Source organism: Hippocampus bargibanti, linkage group LG01, assembly GCF_051943395.1.
Source record: "Hippocampus bargibanti isolate YZ-2025 linkage group LG01, ASM5194339v1, whole genome shotgun sequence".
Lineage (NCBI taxonomy): Eukaryota > Metazoa > Chordata > Actinopteri > Syngnathiformes > Syngnathidae > Hippocampus > Hippocampus bargibanti.
In genome coordinates this window covers 24809703-24822124 of record NC_142734.1, presented here as the reverse complement: position 1 = coordinate 24822124, position 12422 = coordinate 24809703, and the positions used below count along the sequence as shown (strand labels likewise).

The 12422-nt window shown below is 42.9% G+C and overlaps 1 protein-coding gene across 1 annotated transcript in view; it reads right to left on the bottom strand.

Annotated features, from left to right (window-relative positions):
• The window catches only part of stat6 (signal transducer and activator of transcription 6, interleukin-4 induced), a 97785-nt gene that overhangs the window by 81760 nt on the left and 3603 nt on the right, over positions 1–12422 (bottom strand). The window contains exons 2-3 of the mRNA XM_089004943.1: positions 1846–1986; positions 1001–1145 (exon numbers count right to left, since the gene is read on the bottom strand). Coding sequence (XP_088861069.1) covers positions 1001–1145; positions 1846–1979 — 279 coding nt within the window. The 5' untranslated portion in view covers positions 1980–1986. The remainder of the gene's footprint in view (positions 1–1000; positions 1146–1845; positions 1987–12422) is intronic.

Sequence of the window (12422 nt, the reverse complement as noted above, 5' to 3'; positions counted from 1 at the left end):
AATGAGAATAATCCGTTCCCAGGTCCCCATAAAACATACTTTTCTACTACATAAGCCTTAAAACGACACAAAATAGGCCTTATTTTATGTATAATAAATGTGCTATTGTATTGTAATAAAAGAAATGAACCATACTGTATAATGAAGTTGTTTTATTGACTTTTGTGATGGTAGCTGTCAATGGATGATGAACTTCCAGGTTGCCTCTTGATGATATCCGAGTGAAGTTGCTTTCTGGGCGATAATACCCTCACTCACACGGTCCCCGACTAACTGCTTTTCATTAAGCCAAATCAACAGACGTTTTTCAACCTCTTCTACTGCCTAAGACTGTTGCTTAGACAACACACAGACACCCTTAGCCACACATAGCAATGGTCGACTTAGCGTAATGGTACTGGCTAAGTCACACAAATGCACACCTCATTCGTGTTTTTCGATGATCTCCTTCTGCTCAACTGTCATTTTCTTTTGTGTCCTCTTCGGCTGAACACTAGCCAGGGTTGGGTTCTTTTTCGGTACCACTTACGGGTAGAGTGAACGCTGGCGCGAATGGCTGCCACTGCTCACCCGAACAAAAAAAAAATCATGTAAAGTGTCCATGAGAGTTTTGAAAGCCGCTTAGATATTAAATGTATTATTATTATTATTATTATTATTATTACCATAGCACATTTATTATACATATAATCAGGTATATTTTGTGTAGTTTTAAGGCTTATTTAGTAGAAGATTGTTTTATGGGGACCTGGGAACAGATTATTCTCATTTTAATGGTTTCTTATGGGAAATAAAGGTTTGGAAGATGAACTTTTCCCCTTACACACACTTTCTGGGAACCAATTAAGTTCGTAAGCTGATGTATCACCGTACATTATTTTTTTTCTGCAGAATTACACGGTTTACCCTCAAAACAGTTCCTGGCCCGTGGCTCATCTACGTTACTCAGAACTCAGTAAACAATGTCAATGTGAGGTGTGGATTTTGCTGCAGTCGTTACCATGTTCCTGCTGATCTGCATCAGCTTCATTTTATCCACCACATTTGCGTTGTGCTGAGAAAAGGTCTGCAGCAGCATGATGATCTCGTCCAATAGAGCGCGAGCGTTTGCTTCTTGCTCCACTTTCTCCAGAGCAAACTCCTCCCTGACAGGAAACAGAGCTCAACTAAAAGCCACAAGTCGACTGTTTACAATAACTACCTTATACTGTGTTTGTGTGTGTGTGTCTGTCTGTTTGTATGACTAGTCTTGTGAGGAACACTAACATTTAATACCATACATAGTGAGGACATTTTTGAAAAGTTAGGACCTTTTAGCCGGTCCTCACTAGTTTTTCATTCTAAAGGCTTCTAGAGCCTAGAGCCTTCTCGAGGTCTACATATGCATCTGTTAAAGTTTCAGAGAGGTCCTCACAAATTCACCCAAAATGATTTTTTTGGTGTGTATTTTCATTTCACTTGGATACACACACTTTTTACTTACTGTGTGTGTTCATGTGTGTGTGTGGTTAATGAGAGGAAAAACCACATACCACAAGAAGTAAAACGATATTTTAACCCAATTCACTACAGGAGTGAGGAAACCTCACTCCTGCTGTTATTTCAGTTTCAAGTCCACTTTTTATTTATTTGTTTTTACAGAAATTGAAGTGGGAAATGGGGTGACATTTAGTGTTCAAATGCAACACTAGTTTTTCTCTCAACTTATCAGCAACGGTGGTCCCCACTCCTTATCTGGAGTTACCCGGGCCTCACAAGACATTGAAACATGAATGTGCGTGTGTGTGTGTGTGTGTGTGTGTGTGTGTGTGTGTGTGTGTGTGTGTGTGTTTGTGCTATCCTTACCATCTTTGTTTCTCGATCCACTCGGACAAAAAGTATCGCACTTCAATTGCAAACGTGGCTGAGGGGTATAAGTCGTTCATTGTTTGGTCAGGCAGGTACTGTATCAGCTGGCTGATGCGACTCCACTGGGCCATGGTCAAGCTGCATCGTGCACCAGAATCAAAATCACAATCAGAATCATCTTTATTGGCCAAGTACAGTAAAGTCTCGTTATATCGATATCGGATATATCGATAGTCCCGGTTATATCGATACTATTTTTATGCACGCACGGAGAAAATTACATGCAAACAGGGTCGGATATATCGATAGTCCCGGTTATATCGATATTTTTTCGGACTCCCTTGAATATCGATATAACGAGACTTTACTGTATGTAGAACACACAAGGAATCTGTCTCCGGTAGAACACGCTGCACTAGTATCATCATAAACAAAGACATGACAAATCAGTATGGGAGAAGTAATCAAGGCTAATCTAATGGAATTCCTTCATGCAAGTGGTACCTTTCAGGAACAACTGTGAGACAATATGCAAAGTATGAAGCAGACAGTGGTTCAAGTGAGTACAGAGCAAAAATGGGATGCTGTTCCACAGGGTTGTGCAAAATGTTATTGTAAAGTGACCCTGAGAGTTTTGAAAGGCGCTGATAAATGAAATGTATTATTATTATTATTATTATTATTATTATTATTATTATTATTATTATTAAACTTACAAAGAGAATGTAGGCACAAGGGGGAACAAGCCAGTGTCTTATTGTGCCGGTCGCAAGCCCGGATAAATACAGAGGGTTGTGTCAGGAAGGGCATCCGACGTAAAAAAAATTGCCAAAACAAATATGGGAATCAAACCTATGAATCCCATACCGGATCGGTCGATGCACGGGTTAACAACGGCCGCCATTGGTACTGTTGACTTTCAGGGTGCCAGTGGAAAATGGACTACTGTTGGTCGAAGAAGGAGAGGAGGGAGGTGTGCCCGGAGGAAAAGAGAGAGATGGAACGCCAAGAGTATAGAACTAAGAGTAGGAACTTTGAATGTAGGAACAATGACAGGTAAAGGTCGAGAGCTGGTTGACATGATGCAGAGAAGGAAGGTAGACATACTGTGTGTCCAGGAGACCAGGTGGAAAGGGAGCAAGGCTAGAAGCTTAGGGTCAGGGTTTAAGTTGTTCTATCATGGTGAAGACAGAAAGAGAAATGGAGTTGGGGTTATCTTAAAAGAGGAGTTTGTTAGGAATGTCTTAGAAGTAAAAAGAGTATCAGATAGAATGATGAGTCTGAAGCTACAAATTGAAGGCGTGATGTTCAATATTGTTTGTGGGTATGCCCCACAAGTAGGATGTGAGGTGGCGGAGAAGGAGACATTTTTTGGTTGGACTTTGATGAAGTCATACAGAACATCCCGAGAAGTGAGAGGGTTGTAATTGGTGGAGACTTCAATGGACATGTTGGCGCAGGAAACAAAGATGATGAGGAGGTGATGGGCAGGTTTGGACTCCAGATGAGGAACGCTGAAGGACAGATGGTGGTTGACTTTGCTAAGAGAATGGAAATGGCTATTGTGAATACTTTCTTTCAGAAGAGACAGGAACATAGGGTGACCTATAAGAGTGGAGGCAGAAGACCACAGGTAGAGTACATTTTGTGTCAACGGCACCATCTAAAGGAAATCAGTGACTGCAAAGTAGTGGTTGGTGAGAGTGTAGCCAGACAGCATAGGTTGGTGGTGTGTAGGATGACGCTGGCAGTGAGGAAGATGAAGAAACCAAAGGCTGATGTGAGGACAAAATGGTGGAAGTTGAAAAAGGAAGAGTGTTGCATGATATTTAGGAAGGAGGTAAGACAAGCACTGGGTGGGCAAGAGGTCCTTCCAGATGACTGGCAAACTACAGCGAACATAATCAGAGAGACAGGTCGGAAAGTACTTGGTGTATCGAGTGGAAGAAAGGTAGATAAGGAGACTTGGTGGTGGAATGGGGAGGTCCAGGAGTGTATACAGAGAAAGAGGTTAGCAAAGAAGTTGTGGGACACTGAGAGGACGGACGAGAGTAGACAGCAGTACAAGGAGATGCAGCACACGGTTAAAGGCCAAACAAGAGGGCTATGATGACTTGTATGCTCGGCTGGACAGCAAGGAAGGTGAGACTGATCTTTACAGGCTGGCGAGACAGAGAGACAAAGATGGTGAGGACCTGCAGCAGGTTCAGGTAATTAAGCATAGAGATGGCAATGTATTAACAGGTGCCAGTAGCGTGATGGCAAGATGGAAAGAGTACTTTGAAGAATTGATGAATGACGAAAATGAGAAGGAACAAAGAGTAGAAGACGTGACTGTTGTGGACCAAGACGTAGCAAGCATTAGCAAGGATGAAGTGAGGAGGGCGCTGAAGAGGATGAAGGCGGGAAAGGGTCTCCGGCCTGATGATTTACCAATCGAAGTATGGAAGTGTCTTGGAGAGGTGGCGGTGGTGTTCCTGACTGGGTTATTCAACAAGTTCTTAGATGGTGAACAAATGCCTGAAGAATGGAGACGAAGTGTACTCGTGCCCATTTTTAAGAACAAAGGAGATGTGCAGAGTTGTACTAATTACAGAGGAATAAACTTGATGAGCCATACAATGAAACTACTGGGAAAGAGTAGTTGAAGCTAGACTGAGAGCAAAAGTGAACATTTGTGAGCAGCAGTATGGCTTCATGCCAAAAAAGAGTACGACAGATGCACTGTTTGCTTTAAGAATGCTGATAGAGAAGTACAGAGAAGGTCAGAAGGAATTGCATTGTGTCTTTGTAGATCTGGAGAAAGCATATGACAGGGTGCTGTGATATCATGAGAGGCTGGCTCTCATCGGGACAGGACAAGAAGTGCAATGGACGACAGGTTTGGACACAAACAAAATGTTTTAATCAAGGGTTCCAGGGGGAATTCACAAGCAACAAAGGTTTGAATAGTGTCTCTTCCAATACCTATCAAAATAAAGTCTCTTCTGATACTTAAATCCAAATAAAGTCTCTTCTGCTACTTAAATCCAAATAAAGTCTCTTCTGAGGTAAAACTGAAGACGGAGTTCTTTTACAAGAGTCTCTAGGCCTCACCTCTCTTAACATCCTCCTCATGTAGCCTAGCCACCTTAGCTAGGTTCAAATCCAGTGCCCAGTCGTGTGGTCCCAACTGGCAATGAGTTCCACGCAGCAATCAACTTCTTCACAGAGCACAGCAATCGAGCTTGTCTTTCCCCAAGCTCCACACTCAGAGGCTCTCTGCCTGAAGAACCTCGCTTGCCAATCAAGCCGTGATCAGCCGCAGGTGTGTGGTTTGAATTGCTGTCTTCCACCAGCTGGGGCCAAGACTCTCTCTGGGTGGAGCCATCTGAGGGGGATGTATTTCCCCTCCAGGACACAGCCTCTCGTGACATCACAGTGCCCAGAGAAGAGCTGTAGAGCTGTGGCATTGCATGAGGAAGTCTGGAGTGACGGAAAAGTATGTCAGAGCGGTGCAAGACATGTATCGACTGTAAGACAGTTGTGAGGTGCGCTGTCGGTGTGACTGAGGAATTCAAGGTGGAGGTGGGACTCCACCAGGGGTCAGCTCTGAGCCCCTTCTTGTTTGCTATGGTGATGGACAGGCTGACAGACGATGTTAGACAAGAATCTCCTTGGTACATGATGTTTGCAGATGACATTGTGATCTGTAGCGAGAACAGGGAACAGGTGGCTGAGAAACTAGAGATGTGGAGATATGCCCTGGAAAGGAGAGGAATGAAGATCAGTCGCAGCAAGACGGAATATATGTGTGTGAATGAGAGGGATCCAAGTTCAAGTGTGATGCTACAGGGGGAAGAGATAAAGAAGGTGGAGGATTTTAAGTACTTGGGGTCAACTGTCCAGAGCAATGGAGAGTGTGGAAAAGAGGTGAAGAAGCGTGTCCAGGCAGGCTGGAGCGGCTGGAGAAAAATGTCAGGTGTGATGTGTGATAGAAGGGGTTCAGCTAGGATGAAAGGAAAAGTGTATAAAACCGTGGTCAGACCAGCCATGATGTTTGGACTGGAGACGGTGCCACTGAAGAAAAGACAGGAAGCAGGGCTGGAGGTAGCAGAGCTGAAGATGTTGAGGTTTTCTTTGGGAGTGACCAGGTTGGATAGGATCAGGAATGAGTACATTAGAGGGACAACTCGTGTTAGAGGCTTTGCAGAGAAAGTCAGAGAGGCCAGACTGAGATGGTTTGGACATGTCCAGAGGAGAGAGAGTGACTATATAGGGAGAAGGATGCTGGGCCTTGAACTGACAGGCAGGAGACCGAGAGGAAGACCGAAGAGGAGGTTTATGGATGTGGTCAAAGAGGACATGAAGGTAGCTGGTGTGAGAGAAGAGGATGCACAAAACCGGGATAGATGGAGGACATTGATTCTCTGTGGCGACCCCTGAGGGGAAAAGCCGAAAGGAAGAGAAGAAGATTAAACTTACAAAGAGGCACTATACACTGAGATTTGGGTTACTGAGCAGAGATTTCATGGCGATGGAGGAAGAAGCTGTTTAAATGTCTACTGGATTTGAATCGGTAGTGCCTGACTGAGGGGAGTCACTGGAAAAGGTGGTGGGCTGGGTGCGGAGGGTCCAGAATCAGAATCAGAATCATCTTCATTGCCAAGTATGTAGAACACACAAGGAGTTTGTCTCCGGTAGAACATGGTTCACTAGTATCATCATAAGAAAAGTTGAGGCACTATACAATTCTATTTGGGTCACTGTTGAGAGCACTGGTTCTTAACCAGGGTTCGATCGAACCCTTGGGGTTCGGTGAGTCAATCTCAGGGGTCGGCAGAGCCTCCGCCGACACACTTCTGTTAATTACGGAAACAGAACATTTCGTCCGGCACGAGAGGCCGTTTCGTCCGTTGTTATGTCCGTTTAGCAATCGGTAGAGCTCTGGACAAAACAGAGAAATACCACAGGAAATCGTGGGGGTCGTATAGAGTCAGAAGCGTACCAAATAAAAATAATAACTAGAGAGAGAGAGATGAAGAGAGGCCAGCTAGACTGCTGCTGCTTCCCTCATTCACAACGAATGTACGGGCTAGCCCAGGTGTCGGCAACCCGCGGCTCCGGAGCCGCATGTGGCTCTTTCACCCCCCTGCTGCAGCTCCCTGCGGCTTTAGAAAATAAATAATGAGTATTTAATTCAATGTATATTATTTTAGTTTGTTCGTTTTTTTTTAATGTAAGTCTAAATTTGAAGATTATTGTGATTATAAATAATACAAAATAAAACGTATTCAATTTTTTTGTCGCTCATAATATATGTCACAACCATCGACAGTGGACGTATATCCAGTCACAACCGCCAAATTGCGCACAATTTCTTGAATTTTTTGACCCCCAGGTCGGCCAACTATGGATAAATCTAAGAAAAGAAAAGTGTCTGAAGAAAACAGAAAGTTTAATGATACGTGGGCAGATTCGTTCACCTTAAAAACAGACATCGCTCACGCCTGACAGACGACAGCTTACAGTCCTGTGTGAAGATGAAGTTAACATCATACAGCCCTGATGTGCAGAGGATGTGCGCTGAGGTGCAGGAGCAGAAATCACATTAACCAGGTGCTAAATATTGTATTTGCCATTTTGCAAATATTCTTTTTTTTCAAATAGACATTGAGTATTATATTTGAAAGTAATCTTCAACCCAACGTCTTTTTTTCGGAGTTTAAAATGTTTTTGTTGCGTGCAGAAATGTAATTTCGCTTCTCTGTAACAGTTCATTGATTCATAAATGCAACACACTATAGTTTGTTTATGCATATATAAAGGTAAAAAACGATGATGAAAAGATGCAGTGTTGTCTTCATTTTAAATGTCAAAAGGATTTTGTGGCTCCCAGTGTTTTCTTTTCTCTGGGAAATGGGTCCAAATGGCTCTTTGAGTCGTAAAGGTTGCCGACCCCTGGGCTAGCCAGTAGCTAGCAGTAATCAACGTGTGACTGTCGTTGTAGTACATCATTTTTATATTTTATCCATACTATGTCGGGCAAAAGAAGAAAGTTGTCAGATATGTACAACATGGATTCTCATGTATCATGGAACATCACGGGAGTGATTGTCCTATCTGCATGATTTGCAACACCAAGTTGAGCAACTCTAGTCTAGCACCAGCATAACTAAAGGAACAATTCTTCAAGCTGCATAGACGGGAACACAACACTTGCTGAATTCAAGGTGAAGAGAGCTAGATTCCATGAAAGGGCCACTCTGCCTGCTTTTGGATGTGTATCTGTTAGCAAAGTTTATGTATTGTGTTGGTTTTGTTCTTTGAAAAAACACTGTCTGCTTGAAGGATCAAGCCAACAGTGGTTCAAGTGAGTACAGAGCATGCACACAATTAGCCAAACAATCCAAAAGAAAATCTGACTATGATTGGGGTAGGAAAAAAAAATAAACAGAAGGGCTTCATTTTCAAAGATTTACCCGGTTCATAAATGTGACCAGATTGAACATTTTTTTGCATTAGCAAGGAATGTAAAAGCAAGTTGGCAATGAGTGCAGGATGAGCTTGAAAACAAAGTGAATGCATATCTTGAGGAGCCCGCCAAGAGAAGAAAGGAGCGTCGATGCGTATGTGGAACTGCCGCGGCTTGGAATTGAAGCGGATTGACGTGGGACGGGAGATGTGAGACCATTTCTTTTGGTCAATGGATGCTACAGCTTCCTGTTCGGTTTCAACATTTAGCTTGTAGCAGATGCGCACATTTTCACCATGACGTCACTGATCCACTGGTGAAAAGGACGTTTTGATCCTCTCCACTTTCATAGAACTGCTGCATGCAAAAAATAGGGTGCAGAAAGTGCTCCATATTGAATGACTGTGTCTTTGTTATTTTTGTTTTTTTGTTCTTTTGAATCAGAATCGGAAAACCTTTATTCATCCCACAATGGGGATATTTGCAAATTTGACTTAAATGGCGCCGCGAGAGTGGCTTGGAGAAAACATGCAGACTCCACAAAGGTCCCTAGGTCAGGGGTTAGGAACCGATGGCTCTCTGATAAAACTAAATATATATTGTCGCTTTTTCACTGTTCATTTCCTGTTTGGGCGGCAGCTGTTTGAAAGCGCAATTTTGATTGGATGATACTGACCTAGGTGGCAGTTGATGTCGAAACAGGTAAACGCCCCCCTTTAAAAAAGATGACGAGTAAAAAAAGATGACGAGCATCGTACACTTCAGGTTGAATGGACCATAGCCCCATGCTAACGTTCGCATCAATCTACTTCTGCGAGAGACAGCAGAAAGCTAGCGTGCAAGCTAATGAAAAGGGTAGCTAGCAGTAACTTCGCGTATGGACCAGGCAAGTTGACTTTCATTCCGATCGTTTGGCTGGATTTTTTTTTACCAATCATGAGGAACGAAAAACTTTTCATATTAATGTTGAGTATTATCACAAAGTTATTTTAAATAACACATTCTGACATTTTGTTGAAATCGTGTGTGTGCGTTTGGTTGCATGTGTGTGTGGGTGTGGCTCTCACTGAAAAACATTTCAAAATATTTTACTTTTATGGCTCTCTTAGACAAAAAGGTTCTCGACCCCTGCCCAAGGCTATGGTTCAGAGCTCGGAATGTGCTGAACCACCATGTTATCATACCGTTGTTATAACAAGATGTCATTTGAGGATGAGTTTTTTTGTACGCTTATTTTAGGTTTTCTGCATTTGAGAGAAGTTGGCATAGCATTCAGCCGTTAACAGTTAGCCAGAATAACAAGTGGGGAGAGCCGTGCTGAGTCACCCATTGTGCAGGGGGCAAGCCTGCTGCCATACACTTCCAGATACAGTGATACCTCAGCTTACGAAGGCGGCAGCTCACAAACTTTTCACCTCATCAACATTAAATTCGCAATCATATAGTCTTGGCTAACAAACTAGTTTTCGGCGGACAAACCAAACCACACGGCGCCACGGTGGCTGGTGGATGAGTTTTCCACACCAACTTTCTTGAGTGCAGATGTGGTTTGTTATCGAGAGGACTACTTTTGCTATTATGGGACCGAAAAAGACCCCACCACAGGCTAGTGTTCAGCCGAAGAGGACACTAAAGAAAATGACTATCGAGCACAAGAAGGAGTTCATCGATAAACACCAAAAAGGTGTGCGTTTGTGTGACTTAGCGTCCCAGTACCAGTAAGCTTGTCACGGTTTGCGAGGTGGAGATGGCGGGTGCGGATCCCAAGAAGCAGGCAGGAGTGAGTAGGAGGTTGTTTGACAAATTGTATTAAAATAAAGGTCAGCAGGAACAGGAAATATAAAACATCAAAATCAACTGAACAGAAACAATACAAAGTATCAAAAGAAGACCAAGAGTAAAAGTCCGCCAAGGTTAAACAAACACATGCACAGCATGCAACAAACAAGCAGCAAACAATGAACCGACAACGGATGGTCGTGCCGGGTGTCATTTTAAGTGACAGTGATTATAACGACCAGCACCTGCGAGGCTGCCGGCAGGGCTGACGTCGCTACCCGTTGGTCGCCAATCTGATCGGGACGACCAGCACCTGTGCAGACAGCGTCCCCCGTTGGTCGCCAACCAGATCATGACAAAGCTAAGTCGACCATTGCTAAGAAACGGTCTCAGGCAAGAGAAAAGGTTGAAAAACATGTGTTGATTTGGATTACCGAAAAGCAGCTAGCAGGGGACAGTGTGAGTGAGGGTATTATCACCCAGAAAGCACGGCAACTTCACTCGGATATCATCAAGAAGCAACTATATCGAGAACCACAAAGGTAAATCAAACGACTTGATCATACAGTACAGTTGATTTCTTTCATGACAATCCAATAGCACATTTATTATACATAAAATAAGGAATATTTGGTGTAGTTTTAAGGCTTATTTAGTAGAAAATTATGTTTTATGGGGACCATAATGTTTTTATAATTTTAATGTTTTTTTATGGGAAATAAATGTTCGGCAGACGAACTTTTCACCTTACACACACTTTCTGGGAACCAATTAAGTTTGTGAGCTGAGGTATCACTGTAAAGTGTTTTAATATGAGTGTGTGTTTTGACATTGAACACATGAAACGTATTCTGTTGGATGTTTGAAAGCCCGCGGGCCTCTGGTTTAGGGTGACTGTATAAAATGTAACACTTTCAGTCATCAGCGTGCGGAGCGATCCATGCTCTTTTATTTGCTTCGTATATGGGAGGAAACCCATCAGCAAGCTATTATGAACAGGAAATGACAGAATCCATTTTGATGCATCATATGTGAGCTATGGTTCCAACGATTAAATCCACATGCATTCCTCCTAAAGTAATAATAATAATAAATTTTATTTCAAGTGCCTTTTATTTCAAAGCTCTCAAGGACATTCAAGTAAGCATCAAACAATCAAACTAAAGAAAGTAAAACTGCTACTTCACACTTAAAGTGCATTTGATATATACTTCATGAAGAAGAAACAGTTTGTCAGATGTTTCTCTTCTCATTTCCATGCCGCCATTACACTTAAAGAGTGGATGGCCAGATAGCCAACAGCTGGCCGGCTTGTAGCCAGCGAGCTAGACGGCTGGTGGCTGGCCGGCTGGCTGATAATAATAACAACAATACATTTCATTTATAAGCGCCCTTCAATGGATGATGGATAGCTAATAAATAGCTAATAGATAGCTAATGGATAGCCGGATGGCCAACAACGAGTCAGCTAACAGCCAGTCATGTGGCTGCCGCTGCTCACCCACAGAAAAACTTCATCCTGTGACTGTAAAGTGACCTGGAGAGTTTTGAAAGGCGCTTATAAATCAAATGTATTATTATTATTATTATTATTATTATTATTATAAGGTATAATATATTATATATTATAAGCCATAAAAGTAAAATATTTTGAAATGTTTTTCAGTGAGAGTAACACACGCAAACACGCTCGCACGTGATTTCAACAAAATGTCATGTGTATTATTTCAAATACATTTAAAGGGTACATTTTACAAAAGTATACATTACCAATGACCGTAACATCAGCAGCTGTGTACTCGTTTCAATACGTTGTTTAAAAATTATTGTCCTCATATGAATCGTGAATACAGCATAGCATAAAATCGGGCTGTCTGGGTATCAAGTAAACCTGACTCTGATAATAAGTGTGGACAGTCCAGTGGGATTTTCCACGCTCTTGATTCTTGTTTATTTCGAATTGAGAAGTTTGTGAATGGGCGGCCCGGTAGTCGAGTGGTTAGCACACCGGCTTCACAGTGCAGAGGTCGCCGGTTCGCGTCCCTGTGTGGAGTTTGCATGTTCTCCCCGGACCCGCGTGGGTTTTCTCCGGGTCCTCCGGTTTCCTCCCACACTCCAAAAACATGCATGGCAGGCAGATTGACCACTCCAAATTGTCCCTAGGTGTGAGTGTGAGAGTGACTGTTGTTCGTCTTTGTGTGCCCTGCGATTGGCTGGCAACCAATTCAGGGTGCCCCCCGCCTCGTGCCCGAAGACAGCTGAGATAGGCTCCAGCAACCCCCACGACCCTAATGAGGAATAAGCGGTATGAGATGAAAAGACTCACAATGAATATTCATGA